Source organism: Mus pahari, chromosome 6 (assembly GCF_900095145.1).
Source record: "Mus pahari chromosome 6, PAHARI_EIJ_v1.1, whole genome shotgun sequence".
Taxonomy (NCBI): domain Eukaryota; kingdom Metazoa; phylum Chordata; class Mammalia; order Rodentia; family Muridae; genus Mus; species Mus pahari.
Window position 1 is genome coordinate 69,022,702 of NC_034595.1, and position 26,287 is coordinate 69,048,988.

The following is a 26,287-nucleotide window of genomic DNA, read 5'->3' on the forward strand; positions in this document are numbered from 1 at the left end:
CAAATGTAAAACACTGGTCTCCAGGAAGTCCAGGTGTGGGGAGTTTTAGGAGTATAGCGCCAGAGAGGAGAATTAGCTGAAGTGAGTTGGGGTCTAGTGCACAGGGGTCCAAGGGCATAGGGCTAGGAGGATCTCAGCCCAGACTCTTAAAGGAAGAGGTGCCAGCATTAGTCAGCCCAGCACCCAGGAGCCAGCAGGGTCCAGAACAGAGATGATGTGTAGACAGAAAGTTATAAGAGGTTGGATTGAGTGCACAGGCCCTCCCCTTCTTCTGTGAAAGGTGTCGCAAGGGGCCAACAGAAGCCTCACTGACTGGGACAAATACCAAGTTTATTTCACAAACACTAGGAAGATGGGCTGAATGGGGGTGGGGGGGCACGGGTGCACAGCTGTACACAGTCACCATCAGCAGCCCACTCCCCACACTGGGGTTCAGTCTGGACTGCAGTGCCTCCAAAGTCAACAGGCAGCAAGAGGTGAGTGCAGGAGGGCCCTGAACACCAAGCCCCAGAAAGGCTAAGGGACACAGCTCCAGCTGTCCCAGGAAAACCAGCAATAAATAACAGTAGGGCACGGCCCCACCCATACAGGTCATCTAGTCACCCATCTTCACTCTGGAGGTCTGCAAAAGAAGAACAGGACAAATCAGGCAGGGACAGTGACCAGATCAGAATCAGCAGGCCAGTGGGTGGACAGACAGACCACAGGTGGATGACCAAACAAGGACAGACACACTATGACAGACAGACATGGACAGTAACAAAGGAGTTCAGCTGTACAACAAAGAGAAGTCCCCATGGACAGTGTTAGTGTCTCCAAGAGTCAGCCCCGTCAAGCACCCTAAGTCACCTCTAGACCTTCAGGCCAGTCTTTCAGTCACAAACTCACACACTGGAAAATATGAATTTAGATATGCTAGTCCACTGACAAGCGTGTCATACATATACAACACAGACCCTGAGAGACAGAAATGCCACAAAGACATTTTCAGAGGCAGCAGAGGAAAGAGATGTAAATGGAGGGACTAAAGGAAAGATGTGTGCATACAGAGCAGCAGACAAAGGGGGATCAAGAGATGGGAAGGGGAAAGAAGGGAGGCACTTCTGTTCCTCCCTAGGGGGACTCGCACCTGAAGGATCGCGACAATGACCCCAAAGAGGCCAATGGCACTGCCAAAGATCTCCACGATGAGAATTTTTACAAAGAGGCTGGGGTTCTGTGCATCCGCCAGGGCGGCCCCGCTGCCCACGATGCCCACGCAGACTCCACAGAACAGGTTGGACAGACCGACTGTGAGGCCAGCCCCGAACATGGAGTAGCCTGGAGGATAAGAAGTAGCTTGTGAGGCGGAGGCCAGCAGGAGAGGAATGGTCCCACCCCAACTCTGCAGAGCCGAGACTCTCAGCTGTAGAGTCAGGAAGCAGGAGCAAGTGTGTAAGGCCCAGGCGGGTACGTGTGGTAGGAGCAAGTGTGTAAGGCCCAGGCGTGTGGTAGGGTGTCTGTCTCACTATGTCGCTATGTAGTGCTGGTCGGCCTCTTAACTCACTTGGTGCTACCCCCTCCCAGGACTGGGATTAAAGACCCAGAGCACCATGCCAAGCGAGCTCTATGTTACTCACTTACCTGCATGGTAGTTTCGATGGCCAATGGCCTTGGGGTCAGTAGCACTGAAAGGCTGTGAGGGGCAGAATAAGTCCTCAGAAGGCATTCCTTAACGTACCCACCTTCCCTTCCCTCCAATCTTTAGGGAAAGCATAGACATTTCAATGGATGCCCATCCCCACTGGCTTTCCCTTACCTCAGCCATGTTGCTGATGACAATTGCCATGATGATGCCATAGATGGCCACCGCTTCACAGAAGATAATACTGGCAATAGTGATGGTAAATGGTGGGGGAGGGGTAGAGAAAAGAGGTAAGAAGGAAATCAGCCATTTCTTCAGAAAATCCCCAGCCAACTTTCCTTGACTCACATACACGCGACAATGAGCCTGGTCACAAGAAGCCAGCATATCATCCGACCCCCACCACAGCTAGCCTTGACATGCAGAAGCCTTTACACTTACCTAACCAAGTTCTTGGTTTTGATTCTGGGGGCTTTCACCCCACCCCCAATAATGGATGAGCCGGTTATATAGATTCCCCTGGTGAAGGATAAGAAACTGATTTAAGGAGCCCAAGGAGTTGCTGTCCCCAGGATGATTAAACCCAGTGATGATTCCACCTGCCACGACTTGGCACCTCCCACCCGTCCCGCCACTCCAGCACTCACCAGGCTGCTCCAACCACAGACAGAGAAATTGCTAGGCCAATGCCCAGATTCGACCACAGGAAGGGGGAAGTTTCCGTCAGGAACCTGGTGTGGAAACAGGGAAGAAAGCGATTGAGCTATGGTCAGGAAAGGGCAGGGGTGGGGTGGCCACACAAAACTCTGCGCCCACCCAGCTCCAGCCCACCAGTCCCAGGCGTTGCATCTTTAGAGTTCCTATTTCCCACAGGTCCGTGTGTCTTAAGAGCTGGGCTGGGGCTCAGACCACAGCAGGGAGGAGAGGCTCCTAGGAGAATCCCCTCCATGCCCTCCCTTACCATGCCACATCAAAGCGAAAGCCCAGGTCAAAGATGGTGTAGCAGATTCCTGAAGCAATGAGGAAAGGAGTTAAAGGGTTGCTCTTTCGAGACACAGTCCCCAACCTAGGGAAAAAAAAACTGCCCAACTGTCAAACTGTCAGCCACCTACATCTAATTAGACAAGCGAAGAGTCCCGGAGCGAAACAGCACCTCCACCCAGGCCTCCATCTTTTTTTTTTTTTTTTTTTCGGCCACTCCCTAGGTAACCCGTCTTAATGACACCAAACCCCTTCACGGGCCGGAGGGAACGGGCGCTGCGTCCAGGCCGCGCCAGATCCTGCCGGCCCAATCGCTGTTTACCCAACAAGCTGTGAATGGGGGGAAGGGCTAGGAGGAAAAAAGGGGAAGCGGGGCGCCCAAATATGCGGCGCGCGGACGAGAGGAGGTCAGGAACCTGGTGTCGCGACCCTGGAAAAGCCACTGTGGCTCTCGCAGCCCAGGGCCGGCCTCCTCGGTCGCGGGAGGGCACCGCGCGGGGCCGGCTCCGGCTGCCACCTGCCCCCAGCCCCAACCAGCAGGCCACCTTGACCCGCCTGGGCCCCGCTCACCCACGACGACCATGCAGGCCCAGAAGGCCACAAAGATCCCGAGGTAGAGCAACTCCAGCCCCGTCATGGCAGCGGCGACGGCAGGGGTCGGATCGGTGGGACCTGAGCTTAACCGCGTCCACCGTCCGCCCCGCAGTCTGTCGGCCCGCCCCGCAGCGCCACCTGACCGGCGCACGTGATGCGCCGGCTCCACGTGACCCCCGCGCACAGTGGCTGGCTGCCTGAGGCCGGGCCCTGGTGGACGTCATGCCGCGGAGCACTGTGGTAGTTGTAGTTTCGTCGGGCGTTCTCCGTGACAGGTACTGGCTCCCCACCTGCGCTGCCGGTTCCCTAAGTTCCCACCGGACTCCCAGTTTACTCTCCAATCACTGCAGATCCTTCCGGTTTGTTCTAGTCCTACCTAGTTCCCTCTGCTTGAAGCAGGATTTCGCGGTCTTCGAACTGCCTAGCTAATGCCTGCTGGTCATCGGAGGTCATTCTAAGTTGTCTTTTCCAACCCAGAGGTAGGGTGGAATGCCAGACGTAAATGCCCATGATGTCGAGGTGATCTTATAAGGCCATGCCATTCTCCTGTACAGATTCCCTGTGGATCCTTTTTCACTCGTGACAGAATGATCCGTAGGATCCTGAAGTATGCAAATCAGGCACTGTAACAGAGCTAAGCCCCAGGCCCCTAATAGACTACCCTCCTAGCTATTCCTCATCAGGCACAGCCCGCCCTTGCATCTGCCCCACTCTCTAGCTTCCAGACTTTGCTCATCTTCAATATTTAATATTCCAAACCCAATCTCCCTTAAGCAATCTCCTTTCTTTCCCAGATTTGTATTTTCCCATAATTGTTATCACTTGATAAATTATTTTCCCATGGTTCTTATCTCCGGTTGATATAATATAGTATGTTTTGTTTTGTTTCTGACCACTCTCCCTAGGAGGCCAAAGCATCATGGTTCATGTTGGACTCACTACTGTATGCCTGACATACAGGTGGGTTCTCATCACATGCACACAGAATACACGATGGATGCTTATTTTAACCCAGTCCCCATGTCACTTACAGCTCTGCCTTTACCATTAGCCAGTGCACTACATGATCTGGATGGTGCCAATATAAGATTGTTTCGCTAATGTGGACAATAAATTTTGTTTTCTTCTGGGATCCAATACACACACACACACATACACACACGTACTGGGAAACCCTAGGACCAACTCTGTTTTCTTTTTGTTTTGTTTTGTTTTTGAGACAGGGTTTTTCTGTATAGCCCTGGCTGTCCTGGAACTCACTTTGTAGACTAGGCTGGCCTCGAACTCAGAAATCTGCCTGCCTCTGCCTCCCAAGTGCTGAGATTAAAGGCGTGCGCCACCACTGCCCGGCCCATAGGGCCAACTCTCTACCAAGGACAAGCACTCTATCAAGATATACCCCAGCTGGGCGTGCACCACCACGCTAGGCCAGCCTAGTCTACAAAGTGAGTTCCAGGATAGCCAGGGCCATACAGAGAAACCCTGTCTCAACCTCCCCCACCCCCCGCAAAAAAAAGATATACCCCAACAACTCTACTGTGGTTGAAGTACCCACCATGTTGACTGAAGTTCATTTCACTCTGTTTATTCTGAATATTTTTTTCTCTATAAGATCCAGCTTAGGACTCCTCTATCTGGGTTGCCACTTGAGTCCCCTTCAGGAGCCTGCTATGAGAGCCAGCTGCACCTGGGGCTCCGTTCACAGAACTATATTTCGTGGGGTTACTATTTCCTCCCAAGCACATTTTGAGGACAGTAATCTGGTTAAATATAACTCACATATCCATCCACAGGAACTGTGTAGAACTGACCTTCGGTGAATAAAGAGAATCAGGAGAAAAAGTATTCCATTTATTTCAGTTTCTTTGTTGTCCCCAAGAAACAAGCCTGAGTCAATGTAGCAAAGTCCCACAAGCAGCCACATGAGTGCTTGAAATGTAATTAGTGTAACAGACAGTTTTTCATCCACTTTAAATGGCAAAAGTCATGTGACCAGTGAATATGGTCTTGGTCAGTGCAGGTCTAGACCAGCGGCTCTCAACGAGGAGCAGTTACATGACATCTGCCAACATGTAGAGATAATCTGGGTTATCCTAGCTCAGTGCGGGAGGGAGGGAGGGAGGGAGGGAGGGAGGGGGGAGGGAGGGGGGTTCCTGTTCTGTCAACAGTGCTGAGGTGGAAGGGCTTGGTCTGGATCGCCCCACCCCTGCCCCTGACCAAGGGCAGAGCTACTCCTGCATACCAGGGACTGGGATCAGCCCTGGGACCCTCCCTGCACCCCCACCCCCACCCCCAGTCAAACAGGCCTGCAGAGAAGAGCTACCTACACTCCCTGTGTCTAGGCATCAAGTGTCCCTGCAACAGGATGAGAAGTTGGTCAGGGAGAACAGGTCCCGCAGACTTATCACTCTCTGGCTCTGGCCTCCCAAGGTGTCAGCTGCTCCCCTCATCCTCGTAGGCAATGGCGACACCTCGTCTCCCTCTGACGGCTTCTTTCACTGGTGTTTGGCCCAAGCGGGGCTCCAGACCCTGCCAGCTCCGGGAACTAAGGAATGAAGCTACAGAGGGAAAGAGGACAGCTGTGTGGACTGGGCCTGGACAAGAATCTAGCAGGGGCAGGTGCTTGCATGCTTACCTGCAGGGCTGCTCTCTGCCAGCTCCAGCTGGGGCCTTGGAGTTAGGGCACAACATCTAGTGTCATCTGATGACTTCCAAGGAGGTGGTGGTCGGAGCTCCCCAGAAATGAGTGACACATCTGGGGCGTCCCACAACTCTGACTCAGGTGGAGGGAGCGGCACATGGAAGGGAGAACCTGACATGGAAGGAGAAAAGAAAGCCATCCCAGTTTCTCAACTCCAACCCCAACTTCCAAACCCAGACTCGGCCTTGCCACTCACCAGGCAACAGCTCTGCGTAATGTGTGAGGTGGGGAGCCAGGCCCGGCGGGGGCCAGGCAGGGTTACAGGCGGCCTCCAATTCACATGGCGTCACTACGGGCCGAAAGAAGCCACCCGAAGGCGGGGGGGCTAGTGCTCCCAGGGGACAGGCTAACAGCACAAAGACGTCCATCTCAGGGAAGTTGGCAAGCTTGGCGGGTGTGGGCTTCCCCACAGCTAACACATAGCTACGTTTTCCAGCAGCTTCTGTCAGTTTCCGCAAGTGTGCCAGTGCCTCACGGTGTCGAGCCACACCTAATGTGCCTGCCAGCAGCCCTACCACACGGGCATCTCTGGCCCTCTCTACAAGATACAGTCTTCGTGCTCTTAGTCTCCCAGCCTGGGCACCCTGGTCTTGTGTCTGTCCCGTGTCTGGACAACAGGAAAAGAAGGGCAGTCCTGGTGTCCACCCCAAGAGCAGTCTGCTCAGGTCCGGATCAAGGTTGGAGTTCGAGCTTGCTTGAGAAGCCCCTACATAGAAGGCACCATATTCTTCCAGACGTCTCCCTGGGCTCAGGGGGAAGCAGCGCCCAAAACGCTCCAGGGACTCAGGCTGTGAGCTCCGGGATCCCACTGGCAGGGGAAGAGCTGGGCTGGCGATGAGCAGATCTTGGTACTTTGGGCGCAGGAGAGTGGCCAAAGGCTCTGAAAGAGGTGCATCAGAGTTGAAGTCTGGCAAAGTAAGAGATGTCTCATCCCCAGGTGCCTCAATGTGACCCTAAAGGACAAGCTAGGCCAACTGTGACCAAGAGCTCTAGGGAAGTGTGCTTAAATAGGGGAAATTAAGGCATGCGGCTGTGGACCCACCCCTCCTTCCCTCACAGGTATAATTTCTCACCTAGGGCGTGGGCACAAGCTGGCTCGCTCAGCAGTACCACCGGTGCTGTGGGATCTGGGTTCTGGGCTTCAAAGGCCTTTGCACAGAGCTCTAAAGCAACAGGACGCTGCCCAAGGACAAAGGTGATGGGCAGCTGCGAGGCTGGAGGGCTTAAGCAGGCAGGACCAAAGTGTACAAGGGCTTGAGCTCCAGCCTGCTCAGCGCCCAGCACATCCACACAGCAGCTGCAGGGGAGAGAGCATTGGTGAGAGATGTTCCCTACCTGGAGAGAAGAGTTGTCATCAATGGGAAATGTGACCAGTGGAGAAAATGGTGCCAAGCTAGGAATTCACTGTCTATTACTGAGGGAAGCTGGCATCAGGAGCTTCTCATCGTGCAAACATGGTCACTGGAGACAGACACTGTGGGCAGGGAAACCCCATACCTGCCATAAGCTGTGTCCCCTAAAATGAACATCTTAGATCCTGTGACTTCTTCCAGCCGGGCAGCCACCGCTCCAGCATCTCCTAGTAACTGGTCAGGGAACTGCAAGGCCACCTGTAAATACAAGCCACAAGTCAGCTACAACCTCACTCCTCCACCAAGAGTCTCTACCAAAACAAAAAACACTACCCCTACTTCTAAGGGGTCAGCCAGCCCCACAGAGTTGTGGGTAATCTGTGCGATACCGGCGGACCCCGATTTTCTCAACCCACTAGTCCCAATCTCTGCAACCCATGCCCAGAGGAGAGCCTGCGCCCCACGCCCCCTTTTCGCGCCCCACTCTCTGAATCAGCCCTCACCCGCTGACATTCTAAATCGCAGACAAATTTCGTGACTCGCTCCAGCTCATACACTCGGTCCAGGTCTTCAAGAGGAGTAAACTGTCCTGGAACGCCCGACTCCCGTTGCAGGGCTGCCTCTGCGGGGCTGCTGAACGTAGACTCCATTGGGCGCAGCTTGGGTGGGGTGAGATGCAGCCGCGCCTTCAAAAGTCCTCGGGGTCACAGCAGCTCTGTTTGTGAATCGGGACCAACCTGTCCTCGGGTCCTAGGATCCAAACCGTACGCTTCCAAATTCCCGGCTCTCCACTACACATGGACCCACGGAGATTACTTCCGGGTTCAAGGACTACCTACAGAGAACCAATCACCAGCCTCTCACTCAGGACCAATCGGAAGTGCCGCAAAGCCTTCTGGGTGTTGTGGTTCCACTGGCTAGAGCTCCCTCCCGGGTACCCTTAGGCCAGCCTGCCGGTGCCCTCTAATTTCTAAGTCACTAATTCACTGTGAGCAGGCTCTATCTGCTGATCATATTTAAACGCGCGCGCGCGTGCACTATATACATACAGTGAGAGCAAGGGTCTTTAAACATACAACTCAGGTCTTCAGGGTTGGCTGCAAGCTCCCTAATCCACCAAGCCATCTCACAGCCCCCCCCCCCCCCTAATTTGAAACAGGGTCTTGCTGTGTGACTGAAGCTGGATCTCCCAGTACTGCATAATTTCCAACTCAGTGTCCACTGCTTGGGTTTGAATATTTTGTGGGCAGGTACTTACTGCAAGACATCGTAAAATGTCTCTATGCCCTTTACCTTGTCTGCTAGAGGATTGTCCCACAGCTAACTTTACAGAACAGTCTCTGTTGTCCTCACGGTCTGTCAACCAAACACTGACCCTTACTAAGTTCACCAGGCACTACATTATTAGAAGCAAGAATTATCCCATATAGATAAGGAAACAAAACAAAACCATGTCAGCTGGTTCCAGAAACTGGGCTTTAGAGCCCACATTTATTCTCTCTCCCTACCTCCTTGGGACTGAACCTGGGGCCTAATGCATGGTATGCAAGGACTCTATGGCTGAGCTACATCCCACATTCTCCCACATTACTGTTTATCATAAGGGGGGATGGGAGAGGAAAACTCTCTTCACAGGATGCCATAGGAAAAAGGACTGGAAACATGTGGAGCATCTCTGCGTCCTCCAGGAAAGCTGAGAAATCGGGGCTGTGGGAATGGAACTAACGGGGCTGGAGAAATGCTTCAGTGGCTAAGAGCACTTGCTGTTCTTGCAGTGGACTGGGTTCAGTTACCAGCACCCACATGGTGGCTCATAGCCATGTGTGTGTAACTCCAGTTCTAGGAGGTCCCTTTCCTAATACTTGCAGGTGACTACACTCAGGTGGTGCCCAGATATAAACTCAGCCACACACACATACACGTAATTTCTTTTTAATTGGGACTGAGGAGTGGGATAAATAATGAAGTGGAAGACACTGAAGCTACTAGCTGGCTAGGGAAGACATGGATGGAGAAGAATGAAAGGCAGAATCAGTACAAAAGCTGGGGAAGATCAGAGGATGGGATGCAGTTACCCCACCCATCAAGTGGATTCAGATGTCATGGATGGGAGTGGGGAGAACTCAGCCCTGTTCTTCTGATCTTACTGATGGGTAACCAGAAGGGCAGGGCAGACAGAACTACAGCTGAGAAAGTAAGGGAAGGAGTCCAGCTGCCGTGCGCTGTCCGTGGTCCTGACGGGCTGAGCTGATCTGCGTTAAAGGTGCTAAGAGGGAGAGCTAGGTGCACACAGGCAACACTAGGTAATCCTTATTCCTCGTTTATGGGATGAAAGGCCTTCCAGTTCCTCTCACTCCACCTTACTTTCTACACCCCTCTTTACCATGTGCAAGTTCAGGTGTTCTAAAACACCTTATCAGGGTGTAGGTGGTACACTGGTTGCAGGCCAACTCTGATCCCTTGAAATGTACTCAAAATAAATGAACAGAAATAAAAATAAAATACCATACCACACACCCACCCTGGAAATCTAATCTCCACACCATTTCATCCCATACCCCAGGTGGACCCTGAAGGCACATATTCTCAACAGAAATGCAACTTTCTCCACACAGCCATCCTGAACCCATTCTCTACTGAGTACGTTAGCTATGATGGGGCCAGCCTTTGTTTGGCTTAGAACCAGAGACCTAGTACTCAGAGTTGCTGATTAAGTGTATGCATGGATCTAACAGGAGTGTATATGGGCTGCTGCTGCTGCTGTACTGTAGCCTCTCACCCTGGGAGCAAGAGCAGGTAACATTTGGTTCCAGGCTAGGCAGCTTGGACAGTAGCACCCACCCTGAGAGCTAGGTGTCCCCTCCATTCTTTCTTGTTTGCTTTGTTTGTTCTTTTGTTTTGAGACAGGTTCTCATTATTCAGTGCTGGACATCGTGGATCTCACTGTGTAGATAGACCAGGCTGGCCTTGAATTTACACAGGTCCGCTGGCCTTTGTCTCCCAAGGGCTGAGATTAAAGGCATTTGCTACCACATTCTCCCTATGTCCCCACTATTCTAACCAAGGCCTGGGTCTGAGCATCCTTCCATTCTTCCGTCAGGCCTGGGTCCGTGTAGGTGATGGAGGACGGAGAAAGGAGGCAGAGGCGGCAGTAAGAGTCCAGGTTTACTCTTTGGGAACAGGAAGGGGTAAGAAGGGTGAGGTGGGACATGCATGTCCCTCAGTAGTCAGCTGTGTAGTCTGTGCCATGTAGCCCCCGGCACAGCAGTGTAAATTCCTTCACCATCTCCTTCACCCGTCTCTTGTTTACTCGCTCACTGGAGGGAAGGGAGAGCATATCAGCTTTGTCTACCAACACCATCACATCCACACCCCAGCTCAGGCCCACGCCAGCTCTGCTCACCGGAGTATCTGCTGGCTAAAGGTGTCCTTCTGCTCAGGGCTGAGACGGGCAGATGGAAAACCAGGTGGCTGCAGAGCCTCCTTGATCCACATGCTCAGGAGGCTGAAGCAGTGTTTGTTCAGGGCGAACAGGATGTCGGCAAAACAGTCCATGAGGCTACGGGAGGCCTGGCCCCCGATGGCCTGAGGAAGAGGGGTTCTCAGTGCACCAGAGCCTGTCTCCTCTGTAGCAAAGAAGCCTAGCCACATCACAGGCTCTCTGGGATACGTCCACAGCCAAGCTGTGTAAGTGAGCACTATCTTTTAAGAGCCTGCAGATCCTCACAGCAAAGTTCAAACATTTAACCATGGGAGAAACAGTCAGAGAGCTCAGGAAACCAAAGATTCAGCACCCCCCTATCCCCACACACAATGCCAGCTGCCTCAGCAGTGAAGGTCTCCCCACACCCAACCACTTACTCCAGCTCACCTCCAGCACTGCTATGAGCAGCATACGGCCATCTTCCTGTACCACTTTTCCCACAGACTCTATTTCCCCACATCGAGGCAGCAGCTCAGTCTGCAGGTGAGAAGACTGTCAGCCCCAGCGCCTCCCACCTTTCCCTGAGGTCAACATCTGCACACCACACCCCTACCTCTGAGTACTGGGGGTGGGGGGCTTCAGGGGTCAGCATGGGACTCACAAAGAAGCCACAGGAGGCCTTGACAGTAGGTGCCTCAGGGAACTTGAGGGCCAGCACAGCTGTGGGAGAGGGAGAGGTAAGTCAGATGGGGCCTAGTGATGCAGGGGAACCCCAAGCCCAACTTTCCACTTGGCCCCACTTACCACACTGGAACACAGCTTTGACATCCAATCGCTCACACAGGAACAAATCTGGCTTCCGCTTCAAAGCCTGCAGGAGGTGGAGCTGGTAAGCCCAGCCCCAGCCAGCTCCAAGGACCATCCTCCCACTCACCTGCCACCCAGTCTCCTAACTTCACGCGTCCTAGGTACAGGATATGCCACCCAGATCTCTGAGGAACCCACATCACCCCAGAGTTCAGTCAAGTGAGGAGCTGCCCCAGGGATGCTGAATGTCCAGTAGGTAGATCTGAATGCACAGGTATGAGTGTTTGGGTCCCAATCACCCACTAAGCAAACAGCTTCCCCTCTCCCCTCCCAAAGGTTCCAGGAGGCTGGTAGTGACTGTGTTTTGAATCACAGAAGTGGAGCCTCTCGGGTTTGTGGAAGGGTAGCAGGAAGGAGAGTTAGCAGTTGGACATGAAGATCCAGCCCAGCATCCACTCCCACACCCTTCAGGAGATCTGGATCCCTCATCCCTTCTTTCCTCCAGGATGCTCTCTGTCCAGGGCCTTCTCAGCCATCCCCCATCCTAGGAGCCAGCACTGCCATGGGGGTAGCAGATGGATGGGGGCAGATGGCCTGCCCCGAGGGCTACTAGACATGGTTGGCACATCCTTGAGTCGCAGAAGACGTTCGGCACAACTCCAGCAGTCCTTAAACACTGCCCCCAGCACACATCACATAGACCCTTCCAGTCCCTCATGAATACCCACTCGATACCCCCATGTTTCTATAAGTACAAACAACCCTACATATGCCCCACCCTGAAATGCTCTACTTGCACACCTGTTACACCTTCACAGACACTCTTCTGCATTTACAGCATGCTTTCATTCCCATTACACACCCAACCCTCATACATTCCAAACCGTCCGCACATAAACAGCCCTCTCCCTCAAGTAGACCATCCCAACATGCCCGCAAATACACTGAGACAGCCTCCTGGCCAAAGACACACCTTCACAAACACCCACACGCATGTCCACCCAGAATACCAGTATCCTTCACTCCTCCCATATCCCCTCCGGACTGTAGGCTCCAGGAAAGCAAGAACCACACCCACTGCATGTGCTCATAGTCTGTCAGAGTCACAGCATTACTACAAACTCAGTGGATGCCCCATGGGATAAGCAAGCAGAAAGATACCCATTAACTCCAACTCACAGAACCCTTCCAGTCCACAGGGATTCTCTCACATAGAACCCATCACACCGACCTCCACCCGCCCATAGCCTGACACATCTGCCAAGCCATGTTCATTCAATGTTGGCATGCCAACAACTCACAACACATTCTTATTCTCATTAAAAACTCACCTCTCCAGTTCAAACAGACACACACACACACACACACACACACACACACACACACACGCACGCAGTCAACACATATCCATAGTCACTGTCCATCAACTATCTAACATATCACACATCAACATACATTCAATGTAGGGGTGGCCCTCATCACTCGTCCCATCGGACATATCTCCGAGTCCAGCACAATGCCTACTTATACCAGATGACTTCTGTTCCTTTCCAAAACCAAACTCCAAACATACAAATTAAGGTCAACACACTTGAGAGTGCACCCCAGACACAAACACATCCTAGGGAGGTCTCAAAGTGGAGCCTGGACCCCACCTCCAGCAGCACAACCTCTCCACCGGATGCACTCTGGACTGCACGGAGCACATTCACTTTGAACTCTGTTCTTTGGAGGTGCTCCCAGCCTACCTCTTAGGAGCAAGCTGGGAGCACTCAGGCAGGCAGTTCCCGGCGGGAGCACGGGGACAGGGAAGCCCAGTCCCTTCAACTTCAACCCTATTCTTGACAGTTCTGGGTAAGCAGGCCACACAGGAACTGTTGGGTACAGTCGCCACCCCCTCCCATCTCCTTCCCTCCATTCAGGATCAGCCTCTCTGGTCCTTGTAGGTGACTGAGCTAGTTGAGGCAAAGGGGCACTAAAGGGGAATGTTGGGTTGTCAACTTCCACGGAAACAGATGAAGAAACTCTATTCAACTGAACAGAAAAAAAAATTTGTCAACAGAAAGCTAAAAATAGGCTTAAATTGAATTTCAACATAAGAGAAAGAGAGAGAGAGAGAACAGAACGTGAATGAATAAAACTAAAACACACCTGTGCCAGGAGTTGCATAAATGAATCAACAATATCAGGATGATCCCTGGGCCCTAAAATATAATAAAGATGGAACTTAAGAAAAAATTATACAAACAGCAACTCAACCTCATATAGTTATGTGGGACTGAGAGCCTGCGGGAGACAGCATGGGGCACATGAGCAGCAGGAAGTAAGATAAAGAAACAAAACATACAAAAACCATGAACTGGGAGAAGCCCAACAGAAAGAGACGGCAGAGTGAAGGACGGGCCTGCCCCAGCTCCCCCAGGGGCCTTCCACCTACTCCCCGTTCCACCTCACGCCAGTCCCTCAGTGATTTCTTGGTGCTCAAACAATTCTAGACTCCACAGAGCTTAGGGAACAGACCCTACACTCTTGCTGTGCCTCTGACTGGCCGGGGTAGCCTACACTGTTTCTTGGCATATACTTCCCTATCACAACCATCTAAGTGGAGGGCACAGCTGGCTGTAGGTTAGTCCATGGTACTTCCATTTTGAGGCTTGGCTGAAGGCCCGGGAAAGTCCAGGGCATGAGAACTTGGGTAAGTGTCTCCTTGACTTTGATGGCTTTAGGGGCTCTTGGTCTGGCTAAGATAAGACTTTTGTTTGCTTAAGCTAAAGTATTCTTATGCAGGGCGGGACCCTGGGTGCTACAAGGCTGCCCAGGCATCAGTAGGGTCAGGGGAATAAACTGCATGTTAAGGCCATGAAAGAGAGCCCCAACCCAGCAAAGTCCCTCTGCATGGCAGACTTGGGAGACAGCCAGACTCGGGGCTGAGGGCAGCTCCCAGTATCTGGACATACCAAAAAGGGAAAACAGTCATTGTGTCACCCCATGCAGGACCCAGCGGGAAGGCAAAGGCTTGAGTTAGAGTGAAACTGGAATAGCAAACCAGGTATGGGGACTATCCTACCCAACAAGACAACCGACAACTCTGACAAATGACAATGTTGGCTCTCCCTGCCTCGGCTCTGACCAGTCCTGGGGAGAGCAAGGCATATGCCTGCCGCTCCCGCCACTGGCTTCTCCACTCTCAGTGGGATGTAGTAGAAAGGCACCTGCCTGAGACACCACTGAGTAGCTGTGTGATCTTGTGTAAGTCACAGGTGTTCTGTCTCCCCACCTGTGACACATAACCTCTCCTTTGCCTCCTTCCCCAGGCTACAAGGAGCCACGACCTGAGGCTCATCCTCTATCTCTGAAATCTGTGTTACTCAGGTCCTGGAAAGGTCTGATGTGCCATATTAGAACAGTGTTCCTACTGTTAGAACAGTGTGGTCAGTGTACCATTCCCTTACTGCTTGGGCCAGATAGTGTGGGAGAAAGGTTCTGGGGGCAGGGACCCCTCCTTGATTCAACAGTATCTGAGACTGGCCTCATTCTGGACACAGGGACTGTGGTAGAGAACTGTAGTAGAGGAGATGCAATCCTGACCCAAAGGACTTCAGTCCACAAAGAAGTCAGACATGGGGATTATTAATCCCGTGTCCTGTGCTTTATATCAGCAGTTTAAGTATGGTGGAGTTTTTGCACATAGCTACAAGGGCCCAGCTCTATCTCAGAGTCCCTTGTCTGAGGAGTAACACCTGCCTTCTGTCTAGGGAATGAACAAGTGAGAGTTCACCCAGTCAGGGGCGTAGCACTTTCCAACTGGAGGAGCAATTCGCATAGTTCAAATAGGGCATGGTAAGGAGCGTCAGTGTGGCTTGATTGCTCCATCAGGGGAGCACTTCAGAGATACACCAGAGCTTGGTCCTGTGGGGATGTGACAATAACCTGAGGGTGGCAGCATCTGAACAGGTTTTAGGCCAGAGAGGAAAAGTGATCATATTAGTGTTTTATGAAGTACAGTATGATTGCTGGATGCTGGGTGGGCTGGAAAGAGGGGTGCATGTGCACAGAGGAGTTTATGGAGTTAAGTGAGGCAGAGCCTAAACTGAGAAAGGGCTCATGGAGGGGGAGGAGGAGTGGACCCTCTGAGGGATGAACAGACCCAGGATCACTGGGACTCATCCAGAAAGGGGGCACAAGGTACAGGAGAAATGGAGTGGAGGACAGTCACACTCTGGATCTGCGCCATGGCCCACAAGGGACCAGACACTAACCATATGAGATGTGAGCACTCCGGGCTCCAGCGGACACCTCTGCTCAACCTCAAAGCTCAAATCCAGGCTAGGCTCATGGAACTGACAGAGTAGCGTTTCCTCTGTGCCAGGTTATAACCCAGGTTAGATAGGAAGCCTGAAGGCCAGTTCCTAACTTTCTCAGGCAGAAGGCCACAGAAAGAGGGACTGGGACCACTCCTGAAGGCGCTTCGGGCTCAGAAAGGACTAAACTTTGACATGAAAAGAGGAATCAGCACTTGAGTACTCCATATGCAAAAGCCCAAGCCAGTACCCAAGGAACCAGAGTCCCTGAACTGACATGGAAATGAGGTCCAGTGAAGGGATGTGACTTGCCCAAGGTCACACAACTAGTTTGGTGGCTATGCCTTAGATTCTAGGTCTACCTGGTTTCAAAGGCCATGCTCCTCCAACTTCTTACTATATCCCAAAGGCAATGAGCCAGACTAGTGACCCAAGTCACTCAGAGTCTAAGCCCAGCTTCCCTGGGTATCCAGGCTGGCCTGGAACGCAGGCAGGCTATAAGACACCATTCACCATTTTGTCCACTTCAACCTGAAGCGTCAACTGCCTATAGGTAACAATTGTGCTGTGATTCATTCCCCACGTTTCCCATCGAGTCCCATGTGTGACCAGGGTATTGAGAACAGAGTGGGGTAGCTTTGGCTCCCAGTGGAGGAAGCAGAGGCAGAGGTGGTGGTGGTGGTGGTGGTGGTGGTGGTGGTGGTGGTGGTGGTGGTGGCGGCAGAGATCCTGTTGGGCAGCAGAGACCCTGATGGGCACTTACCTTGCTGGAAGAGACTGAGTGTGACGGAAGTCACCAGCAGGAAGAGGGCCTCTATTGGGGGAAAGTGGGCAGGCTCATGGGCAAAGATGTGGACCAGCTACAACAAAGCAGGGGGTGCTGGTCAGCTGAGGTCCGCCTCACCAGGACAACATCCCTGGAACACAGGTGGGGCCCCAGCCATGGCAGCCATCTGACACATTCCCACCCAGGGACAGGTCTCTAACAAGATGACACCCAGACCACCTATTGCCCAAAGCAGACGGCTTACCTGCCGGGTGAGGTCAAGAGCAGAGGCCTGGGGAACGGTACTGTACATCCGACCCAGCATCTCACAGAGCTGCGGCACCATGGGGGCAAAGTCATCCAACAGTGTCTTAACAGACTTCTCAAAGATGGCGCAAACCGCCTGAGGAAGGAAGCAAGGAGACTCTTGTCAGCAGGTCATGGAAGGGAGACCTAAGAGAGGAACCGTACCCAGAAGTCTCAGCAAGCCCTGCAAACCAAGCAACATTAAGTGCCCTACTCCTTGGGCTGAAAAGAAGGGGCAAAAAACTGTCTAGAGAGGAGCATGAGCTCGAACTTTGCCACTTAATGCCTGCTACTAACTTGGCTACCATTTCTTCTCAGAGGACTGTAAGAGCAACCAAAATCTCAACTCAGGAACCAAAGCCAGGTCTCTGACACTATGACAGACATCTGTGACTTGGCTTATGGTCACTATCCTTTGACCAAGCACTTCTGTGATACTGGAGTAGTGGAGGTCAGGAAAGGGAGAGTTCCCAGAAGACACCTGTTCCTGTCAGTGTTGCAGCCTTCCCTCCTTGTTCTCTCCAGACCACACTGCAGGGAGCATCGAGGAAGCAATCCTTTTGGTCAAAATTAGCCCGCAACGGCCAGGGCTCACCTCAACCACCTGGGCATCATTCAGCCACTTGCTCAGCACCTTCTGGATGAGCTGGAAGACCTGCTGCAGCACAACCACCACCTAAAGACACAGGAAGGAGTAAGATGCCACTGCCACTCAGCTGCCACCCGGGGGCTTGGCAGGAGACAGGAGACAACGGCTCAACCCATCACCCTCGACTGCACACTGAGGATTTGGGACATAGGACCCCTGGGGCAAGAGATGGTGTGCTGAACCCCCCAACAATGACAGAGAAGCGCATCTTGACCGTACGTGGGTTACTTCAGAGGAAGACTCAGAGCTACAATCAGAGACATCTTTAGCTCTTGATAAAATTGTGACAGCTTTGCCAATAAAACAAAAGAGAAATCTCTCTCTATTCATTTCTGCTCACAAAAGCCAAAGCAATAGGCTACCCCGTGAGGAGGAGGTGCTGTCTCACCAAATGTGCGTGGGGTAGGGGCCCCACGGGATGTGCAGCTTATGGCAGAGCAGAGAGCAGGCCGAGGTCCTGGGAGATAGGGAGGGCAGGACAATTACTGCCATAGAAGAAAAGGGCGATTCTGTGGGATCATGGGAGCCCAGGTTTGGCCTAGAGCCCAAGTGGTAACTGAGGCCGAGGTGTGGAGCTGAGCTGAGGCTAGGGTATCCCTGGCTTTCTCTTTTTCCAGGAGAAGACATGGGCCATGTAAGGTCAATAGCTAATGCAGTCCCTGGTACTTGTGTAGAACTTTGCTGTCTGTCAACCTATCTCACTCAAGCCTCCTCTGCCCCAACAACCCTGCAATGAGCAGCCGCAGACCCCAGTGGCCATGGCTTTGAGAGGGAAGCTGAAGCTTGTCCCATGTCATATAGCTTGAGAGGTCACCTCAAGGGCTGGGGATGTGGATGGGTGGCAGTGTGCTTGCCTAGCATGTCCAGGGCCCTAGGCCCAATCTCTAATACCACAGAAACAAGACTGTCAAATTACAAACACCTTTGACCCTGGCACTCAGGAGGCAGAGCAGGAGGAGCTCTGAGCACAGGCCAGCCTTGCTTACATAGCAAGTTCCAGGTGAGCCAGGGCTATCTAACAAGACCCTATCTCAAAAGAAAAACAAAAAAAAAAAGGCAAAGAGGTTAGCCCAAATCCATGCCAAGTTATTACAGTGCTTATCGCTCTGCCCTGCAGGAATCTTTCTGTCCACTTCCTCTCAGTGGGGGCAACTTTAAGGCAAGAACTACTATACGTAAGCTGAACGGTGTTGGTGCATGCCTTTAATCCTAGCACTTAGGAGGCAGAGGCAGACGAATTTCTGAGTTCGAGGCCAGCCTGGTCTACAAAGTGAGTTCCAGGACAGCCAGGACTATACAGAGAAACCCTGTCTTGAAAAACAAACAAACAAATAAAACAAAAAGAACTACTACACGTGGACACATGAGTATCCTGAGTGCCTGCAGGGGGCAGTGAATGAGGAAGGAGACCCTAAAGAGAAGGAATTGAACATGAGCTCAAGATACGGCTCAATGGTACCAAAGGATAAGTCAGTGTCTACCGGGGGGTGGGGCAAATAAACCTCAATGACATCACCCCATCGGGTTGAGGACAGAGAAAACATTATCCGTGGGATTAAGCGATGCAATGACGTGGCCACTTAGAAGGTGGAAGGTCAAAGGACCTCTGTGGGGGTCAGGAAGCAATGCTAACATTACCCACAGACTTGAAGGGTGACAAAGACATTGCCACGAGGAAGGGAGCAAAGACAATGTCACCTACCGGGTTGGGTCCCTGTGGCACTGGCAATTTCCGGAGTTCAGGGCCTTCATGATCATCCTCATGGTGACTGACGTCCAATGTGGTAAAGAGGTTGGAAAGAAGCCCCAAGATGTGGACAATGGCCAGCTTGTTGGAGGGATTAGGCTATAGGGAGAATGGAATCAAGCTCCAGATCTCCCAGGCCCAGCCTGGGGGCCAGCCACTCAACCCCAGGCCTGAGTAACAGCCCAACATCCCCACTCCCAGGCCGACAGAGAAGCCCCTGGGTCCCAGTGCTGCCCCAGGTCCCCGAGCTCACTCACTATCTCTTCTGCCAGCTTCTCCAGCTGTTGGATGTAGGGAGAGATGAGTGAGTGCAGGTTCTTCAGGATCTCCTCCACCTGCAGGGCTGACAGCAGGAAGCCCAGGGCCTGCATCAGCCACATGCACTGGCTTGTCTGTGGGAACAGAAAACAGGGACGGTCCATCCTGACCACATCTTGTGAGCAGAAAGGAGAATGAACTTCTCCGGAAGGAGTATAAGGACAAAGATAAGAGGTAAGTGGGGAGGAGAAAGCAGAAGGCAGCATCTAGGGGTATGTGATTCCCCACCAAAAACCCAAGGGGACCCCTAGAAAGCTTGAGCCGTACCTTGTGAATCTGCTTCATCAGCACATCCTGGGGGTAGAGAATAACAAATCAGCGTGGGCCAAGGCACTGTGAGGCCCCGCCCCGTCCAGGGACCCCCTGCATACCTGGGAGACAGCTACAATGTTGGCAGCATAGGGCGGCAGGTCATACTTGCACTCTCGGCAGATCTTTTTGAGGGTCGACACAGATGACACAGACAGCTCGGGATTGCCTAGGGCATGCAGCACAAGGGGCAGAACGCTGTTGATCATGACAGGGTGGTCAGCCAGCCATTCAGACAGAGCTCCTAGAGAGAGGAAAGAAAGGGCTCTCTGAGGCAGGCAAGACTTCAGGAATGATTAAGTTCCAGTTCCAGTCCACCCAGAGAGCTGGGAGGACAGTGTGGGCATGAAGGCATGATGTTTGAGCATGAGCCTCATCACTGAAAAGCAGAAAGGGATTACTCGACGGAGGCCCAGCCCTACTGCTGCTCCACTGACTGACAGCAGATTAGCATTGCTGAGATGAAGCTCAGTGCACTGCAGAAAAGATCCCAGCACTTGCCAGACAGTTAGTTGGCTGTGATGCTGACTGTGTGGGGGAAGATGTATCTCTCTCAGTTTGGACAGGACCCAGGCCAGCCATGCTTAGGGATGGGTGCTGTAGCTCTGAGAACATAGTCATGGAGGTATGCCAGGCCTCACCAATGGTGAACATGACGGTATCTGCCAGCTGCACGTTGCTGATGCTGATCCGTGGGATGAGGCCAATGAGCCCGGGTACCACATCAGAGTAGTTGACATCGATGGTCTCTGCGATGGACTGGAAGCCATAGAGCAGGGCTTCTGTGTGCTGGGGAAAGAGGGTACCGTGACTTGACTTAGAAGAAGGGTGCAACAACTTAGGGAGGGCAGAGGGAATCAGGATTGGAAGGTACCTGCCAGGAGTAGGGCTCCTCTGAGCTGGTGAGCAAACGGCCCAGCTTATCATAGAGGTTGCTAAGCAGCTCAGCCCCCAGCATCTCATAGACATACATGAGTGTGTCTGAGATGTCCACCCTGAAAAGCAGAAGAAGGCCTTTTATACTGCCTGGATCTTTACCATAAGCCAGGAGCCTACCCAAGGACCCTCATGACCCTGCAAAATTGCCTACAGGCTAGAGAAAGGAACCCTAGAAGTCAGGAAGCCTGGCTTCTCCCCTTACTTCATTGGGGTTGGCCTGCTGCCATCACCTGTAGATTCGGAACTGCTCCTTTTCATCTGAGGACCAGAATCCATACTCTTCATCAGAAGGGAACTGGGCCTTGTGCAGAAGCACGTCCACCAGCTGGAAGTAGACTGGCCGGTATACCTGCTGGTACACAGCCTGCTTCTCTGCCTCAAAGGACAGAATGTCATCCTGAGAGAGCCAGGAAAGACAGTCAGACCGCCTCCTCAGCAGCCTCAGCTGCCCGTGACCCACCCTCTTTTGTAAAGGCCCCATCCATCTGAGGGTCACACAGACATACCTGCAGCGTGTACCAGAAAGTGAGAGTGAGGGAGCTGGTGGTCTCGTTGACAGGATAATGGCCAGGGATGCCCGTGCAGAACATGATCATGTTGACGAGTGCCAGGAAGCTCTGCCAGTGCTCTACTTGGTCTAGCAAGGCCCTGTGGGGTAGGGGTGAGGAGCAGGGGCAGAGTTAGTTCACTGTACCTCCCCCAAAGAGGGTCCATAACTTGAAGCTTTGATGGGCTCTGCCATCCCACCAGCAGCCACCCCGCTCCCTACCGAGAGTGGTTCTCGCCCAGGGCCACAGCAATACGGCAGATGCCATGGGAGGTCTCCATGTCCCCATTCTGCACTGCCTGCCGCAGTTGTTCCTGCAGTCCCAGCACCAGTGGAATGAGTTTCAGGAGTGTGTTCACGTACCTAGAGGCATGAGGTAAGGCGATCCATCAGAGATGTCTGCCCAGCCCCGCCAGCTTTGAGAGAAAGGCAATCTCCCCGCCTTTACCAAAGCCTTCCTATCAAAAAGAGGGCAAGGCTGCTTTGATGCCGCTCATGCTGAGAACATTAGGTCAGAGATCTTCAGGAGAGCTCTGGGCAGGAGCACAAGAAAGTCCAAGGTATAGTTTGATACACCTCTGGTAGGGCTGGGAGTTGATGCTGGCGTGGGTTAATGTGTGGAGAGAACTGCGATTAAGAGAATCCTTTTCTGTGCATGACAGTGACATGAATTCTGGAGACCCAGAGGCTAGACTGTTACATGTGGAAAAATCTCCTAAGAAGACATGTTGAAGGGCTGGGGAGATAGCTCATGTCGTATAATCATGAAGACAGGAGTTTGATCTCCCATGTCAAAAAAGCTGGCACACTTGTGATGCCAGTACTGGGGAGACAGAGACAGGAGGATTCCAAGGGCTTACCGGCCTAGCCTACTTTGTAAGCTCCAGCCAGTGAGAGGTCCAGTCTCAAAAACTAAGGTAGACAGCTCCTTAGGAACAACACAAAGGCTATTGTGCACGTGTGCAAACAGATAATGTTGGCATCTTATTCCCCCCCCCCCGTACCTGAAAATGTGCGATACTTGGAGAAGCATCATTGCACATAAAAGTATACTACAAGTGTGCTCCTAATCCAGTATGACTCGTGTCCTTACAAGACAGCCATGTGATGGCAGAGACATCATGGGACAATGCCAAGCACAGAGAAAGGTAAACACTCAAGCTGTGCAGCTGCAAGCCAAGGAATGCAAAAGCTGCCAGCAAACAGAAGCCAGGAGGAGGCTGGGAAGGAGTCTTCTAAGGTTTCAGGGGGAGCACAGTCTGGCTGACACCGCCATTTCAGACATCTAGCTTCCATAATTGTGTGGTAATTTCTGTCATTCAAAGCCACCTGTTTGTGGTGCTTCATTACTGCAGCCCCAAGAAAGGAACATAGTGTTAGGGGACACTGGACAAGGGTGCCCATGTCAGGAACACAGTTAAAGAAGACTTTGGAAGGTAGTGACAGCTCCTAAGGGCACCAGTTCCCACTGGCTGCCACCAAGTCCCAACTCGTGTATCTGGTGGCAGCATAATAGGCGTGAACTAGCTGAGTTTAGAGCTAACAGGTAAGACAGACAGGACATAATAACTGGCTGAGTACAGAGGACAACTCTCTGGAGTCACTGAGACATGGAGAAGGCAGACGGGAACAGGAACACCTTGCCAAGAGGTGTAGCTCAGCATTAGACAAGGTGTACAAATAGGAGTGTTCAGAAAGATTAGGACATAAAACCCTGATGCCCAGTGTATAGGTCAGGGTGATGTCCAGTGAATGGGTCAGACAAAGACTCAGCTTTGGGAATCTTTAGTTGGTAGCTGAAGATTCAGGAGTCAGTAAGAGCTGACCAGGAGGAAAGTATGGGGTGAAAAAAATGTACAGGTCAGAGTTTCAAAGCACAAGAACAGGGAGAGAAAGCCAGGACAAAGGGGGCGGAGACCAGGCTTATTCCATCCACATTTTGGGGACAGAACGAAGCAGAGGAAACTATCCCCTAAGAGATAATGAGATGTTTGGGACCTCTCTGATGTCCCAAGCAGTGCCGCTGTAGCAATTTATGTACCTGGGCAGGAAGGGGAGCTGAGGGTCCATGTTACCTGGATTTTCTCTAAGCAAGTTCTATCCTCTGGATAGAGTAAGGTGAAAGGACATAAAGAGGCAGCCAGACCAGGAAGGTTGACTTCCTTCTCACAACCCCATTCTAGATTCTGCTAGCAAAAGCTATCCATACCAGATACCCCCAGTTCAGAGACAGCCCTAAGGGATGTCGCCTGGAGACAGCTGGGATGGCTTCAGTCTCAGGATCCTGACACAGGCTGCACCACCAGACAATGGGTACCTTCAGGCCAGGCTCAAACACAAAGAGTCAGGGGCAGGGCCAAGGCTATGACCCTTAAGCTCCCTAGCAGTTGAGATGGAGGCTAGCTCCACAGCATCTCCACTGTCTTCCAAGGTATCCACTACCTGCCGGTTCATGCAGACAGAAGGTAGGCAGTGAAGGTTCTCAGCAAATAGGATAAATCAAGGACATCATAAATGAGAAGGACTCAGAGGATTGCTCAAGGTCACACAGCAACTTAAGACACAGATCAGCTTGAGAAACTTTTTTTTTTTTTTTTTTTTTGGTTTTTCGAGACAGGGTTTCTCTGTATAGCCCTGGCTATCCTGGAATTCACTTTGTAGACCAGGCTGGCCTCGAACTCAGAAATTCGCCTGCCTCTGCCTCCTGAGTGCTGGGATTAAACAGATTGAGAAACTCTTAAACCACTGTAAATCTGCTTCCCTTCCAAGGCCCAAATACAAGTCCCTGCAGAGGGTCAGTGCAGTCCTCAGTCTGTATCTCCAGTCCTTATGTCGGGAGCCCCAACGCCCCATCCAGTTCACTTCCCCTTCTCCCCAGTTCCCTATGAGAAGTTATTCCGGTGTTAAAAATGTATTTCAAAAGACGAGCATAGTGGTCCACACCTTTAATCCCAATGCTTGGGAGACAGAGGCAAGAAGATATGAATTCGAGGCCAGCCTGGTCTATGGAGTGAGTACCAGGACAGCCAGTGCTACACAGAGAAACTGTGTCTTGAAAAACAACCAACCAACCAAACAAACAAACAATAAAAAGTGTATTCCAGGGGGAAAATTCAAAGGAGAAAGCCAGGAAGCAGGAGCAAGTGCAGGGGAACAGAAAAAAAGATGACTTGAACGTATGCGCCGCTGGAGGGAAGGTTAATACCAGGACACCAGGAAAGATAGAGACAAGATCACCCAGGGTAATTACTGAAGGTCACTTTCTTAGGCCAAATATAACAAGCTAGATTGGACAGAGCAGACAGAGCCCCAGTGCCAACTCCTGGCTTGTTGTAGCCCACCCATAGGGAAACTGCCGGTGTAGATTTCCTGCCACGCGTGCTTGAGAGCTCTGAGCAAACAGAAGGAGACTAAGGCCTTGAAGGTTTCTAGACTTGCTAAGGAAGCCTGGGAGGACGGCTTTCACGGTCAAGGCAGGTCTAAGAGGCCTGGCTCTGGATGGTCAGCTCCTGCAGCTGGAGCAGAGCTGGTTGGGATGTCTTGGCTGCCGCTCACACTGAGCTCAGCCCAGACCTACAATTAGAGCTCTGGGAGCAGAGCTGAGAAAATGGGAAGAGTTGCTAAGCAACCAAGGGGCTGCAACCAATGGGCGCCTAGAAGGCTATGGGTTTCCACACTGGCCCCTTGCTTGCTCATTCGTTCAGAAGAGAAGGGGCATCAATTACTTGCTAAAGCCCTTGAGATGGGGTGGGTGGGTAAACTTTGGGTGTATCCAAGGATACCCAACATCACCCTGGTACTTACCCTGATAGTTCTCCTTAGCCACTACCTAAGCCCACTGTACACTTGAGCTTCATGCTGCCACAAGAGCCCCCACGTGAGACTTGCTATCTATCCTATGCTAGGGAGCCATCATCTTACTAACACAGTATTTCACTAACTGTTCTTGCAAAGGTAATATCCAATATTAACAAATGAAAGTGACAATATGAAGTACCAGGCAACCACACTCAATATCTCATGTTCTCTTATTTAACTTTCATACCAAAACATGTTTTCAGCCAATATCCTTTGACTTTTTTCCCCCCTTTTAGTAGTGGGGTTGAACCTAGGGCTTGTACACGTTCAGCAAGCACTACTAGTTTTTTTCTTTAAAGTTTTAAAGAACAGCAACTGGCCATGTTACCTGTGTGTGTGCGTGCACGCGCGATGTGTGTGTGTGTGTGTGTGTGTGTGTGTGTGTGTGTGTGTGTGTAAGAGCAGTTCTAGCCTACTGCATGTTTCTATTCCTTAATGGCTTAAAGCAAACAGCTTTAGTCAACTTAACAGTAACTGTCTGCTTCTCTCTTAAAGGAAAAAAAGGTTACCATTAAACTTATCACAAATGGTAGAAGGACAAAATCATCACACACAGTCCCCAATTTAAAGCATGTGGCACAGCATATATGTACTAACGGGAACTGCTGATCTCCCGCCCTGAGTAAAGGCCACAGAAGAGCTGCCATTACTCAAGGAACTGAAACACTCTTTACTGAATACCAAGGGCTGGCTTGGACACAGCGTTCTGTTCCAAGACTACAATTACCCTGTGTGCTTTGTATGATTGCCTCCATTTTTGCTTAGAAGTGGTTCACCCAAGGTCTCACAGTTAGTAAACAAACTCTGCAATTCAAACTCAGACACAACTATTGAAAAGGCTTGAGCCATTAGCCACGCCTCCACAGCTTTCAGCGGCTTCCCTCTCCATCTCTACCTAGGATTCCCAAAACCTTTCTCTCAAGCGTCAGAGTCAGGTCTCTAGTCTTGCTCTTTCCAGCCCAACTTAAACCCAAAAGAATCCCAACAGACCATTTTTCCTTTCTTTCTTTCTTTCTTTCTTTCTTTCTTTCTTTCTTTCTTTCTTTCTTTCTTTTTTTTTTTTT

At 51.7% G+C, this 26,287-nt stretch overlaps 4 protein-coding genes across 5 annotated transcripts in view; all 4 read right to left on the minus strand.

Moving 5' to 3' along the window:
- Positions 1 to 309: 309 nt before the first annotated feature.
- Positions 310 to 3,347, minus strand: Atp6v0b (ATPase H+ transporting V0 subunit b). Its single transcript, XM_021200012.2, has 8 exons — positions 3,176 to 3,347; positions 2,586 to 2,634; positions 2,272 to 2,355; positions 2,066 to 2,143; positions 1,799 to 1,868; positions 1,624 to 1,675; positions 1,130 to 1,320; positions 310 to 622 (listed from the first exon to the last, which is right to left on the minus strand). Exons 1-8 carry the CDS (start codon positions 3,240 to 3,242, stop codon positions 596 to 598), a joined length of 618 nt encoding a protein of 205 aa, XP_021055671.1. The 5' UTR covers positions 3,243 to 3,347; the 3' UTR covers positions 310 to 595.
- A 2,161-nt stretch (positions 3,348 to 5,508) lies between these two features.
- On the minus strand, positions 5,509 to 8,059 carry Dph2 (diphthamide biosynthesis 2). 2 transcript variants are annotated; one of them, XM_021200769.2, is made up of 6 exons: positions 7,756 to 8,059; positions 7,398 to 7,510; positions 6,974 to 7,197; positions 6,097 to 6,780; positions 5,835 to 6,011; positions 5,509 to 5,757 (listed from the first exon to the last, which is right to left on the minus strand). In XM_021200769.2, exons 1-6 carry the CDS (start codon positions 7,900 to 7,902, stop codon positions 5,633 to 5,635), a joined length of 1,470 nt encoding a protein of 489 aa, XP_021056428.1. In that variant the 5' UTR covers positions 7,903 to 8,059; the 3' UTR covers positions 5,509 to 5,632. The 2 variants fall into 2 exon arrangements, with proteins under 2 accessions (XP_021056428.1, XP_029395949.1); XM_029540089.1 differs by having other exon boundaries at positions 7,808 to 7,873.
- Positions 8,060 to 10,233: 2,174 nt separating this feature from the next.
- On the minus strand, positions 10,234 to 22,215 carry Ipo13 (importin 13). The gene is made up of 18 exons (XM_029539614.1): positions 21,588 to 22,215; positions 21,325 to 21,466; positions 21,049 to 21,215; positions 20,754 to 20,874; positions 20,521 to 20,668; positions 19,942 to 20,123; positions 19,838 to 19,864; positions 19,510 to 19,644; positions 19,208 to 19,351; positions 17,452 to 17,532; positions 16,816 to 16,953; positions 16,548 to 16,644; positions 13,635 to 13,687; positions 11,481 to 11,547; positions 11,338 to 11,396; positions 11,124 to 11,213; positions 10,656 to 10,837; positions 10,234 to 10,569 (listed from the first exon to the last, which is right to left on the minus strand). Exons 1-18 carry the CDS (start codon positions 21,644 to 21,646, stop codon positions 10,473 to 10,475), a joined length of 1,989 nt encoding a protein of 662 aa, XP_029395474.1. The 5' UTR covers positions 21,647 to 22,215; the 3' UTR covers positions 10,234 to 10,472.
- Positions 22,081 to 26,287, minus strand: part of LOC110323968 (importin-13) — an 18,852-nt gene continuing 14,645 nt past the window's right edge. Inside the window, exon 15 of the mRNA XM_029540393.1 lies at positions 22,081 to 22,188. Coding sequence (XP_029396253.1) covers positions 22,081 to 22,188 — 108 coding nt within the window. The remainder of the gene's footprint in view (positions 22,189 to 26,287) is intronic.

What these genes read in the sequence shown, in the direction of transcription:
- Atp6v0b (XM_021200012.2), bottom strand. Translation starts at nt 3,242, where the DNA reads ATGACGGGGCTGGAGTTGCTCTACCTCGGGATCTTTGTGGCCTTCTGG. An exon ending in GGCCTGCATGGTCGTCGTGG is followed by an intron (nt 2,635 to 3,175) that starts GTGAGCGGGGCC and finishes TCATTGCTTCAG; the next exon opens with GAATCTGCTACACCATCTTT. An exon ending in TCATTGTCGCGATCCTTCAG is followed by an intron (nt 623 to 1,129) that starts GTGCGAGTCCCC and finishes CTTCTTTTGCAG; the next exon opens with ACCTCCAGAGTGAAGATGGG.
- Dph2 (XM_021200769.2), bottom strand. Translation starts at nt 7,902, where the DNA reads ATGGAGTCTACGTTCAGCAGCCCCGCAGAGGCAGCCCTGCAACGGGAG. An exon ending in AGCTTGTGCCCACGCCCTAG is followed by an intron (nt 6,781 to 6,973) that starts GTGAGAAATTAT and finishes CACCTCTTTCAG; the next exon opens with AGCCTTTGGCCACTCTCCTG. An exon ending in TTACGCAGAGCTGTTGCCTG is followed by an intron (nt 6,012 to 6,096) that starts GTGAGTGGCAAG and finishes CTTCCATGTCAG; the next exon opens with GTTCTCCCTTCCATGTGCCG.
- Ipo13 (XM_029539614.1), bottom strand. Translation starts at nt 21,646, where the DNA reads ATGGAGACCTCCCATGGCATCTGCCGTATTGCTGTGGCCCTGGGCGAG. An exon ending in ATGATGCCCAGGTGGTTGAG is followed by an intron (nt 16,954 to 17,451) that starts GTGAGCCCTGGC and finishes TTCCTTCCTCAG; the next exon opens with GCGGTTTGCGCCATCTTTGA. An exon ending in AGGCCTCCTGTGGCTTCTTT is followed by an intron (nt 11,214 to 11,337) that starts GTGAGTCCCATG and finishes TCTCACCTGCAG; the next exon opens with ACTGAGCTGCTGCCTCGATG.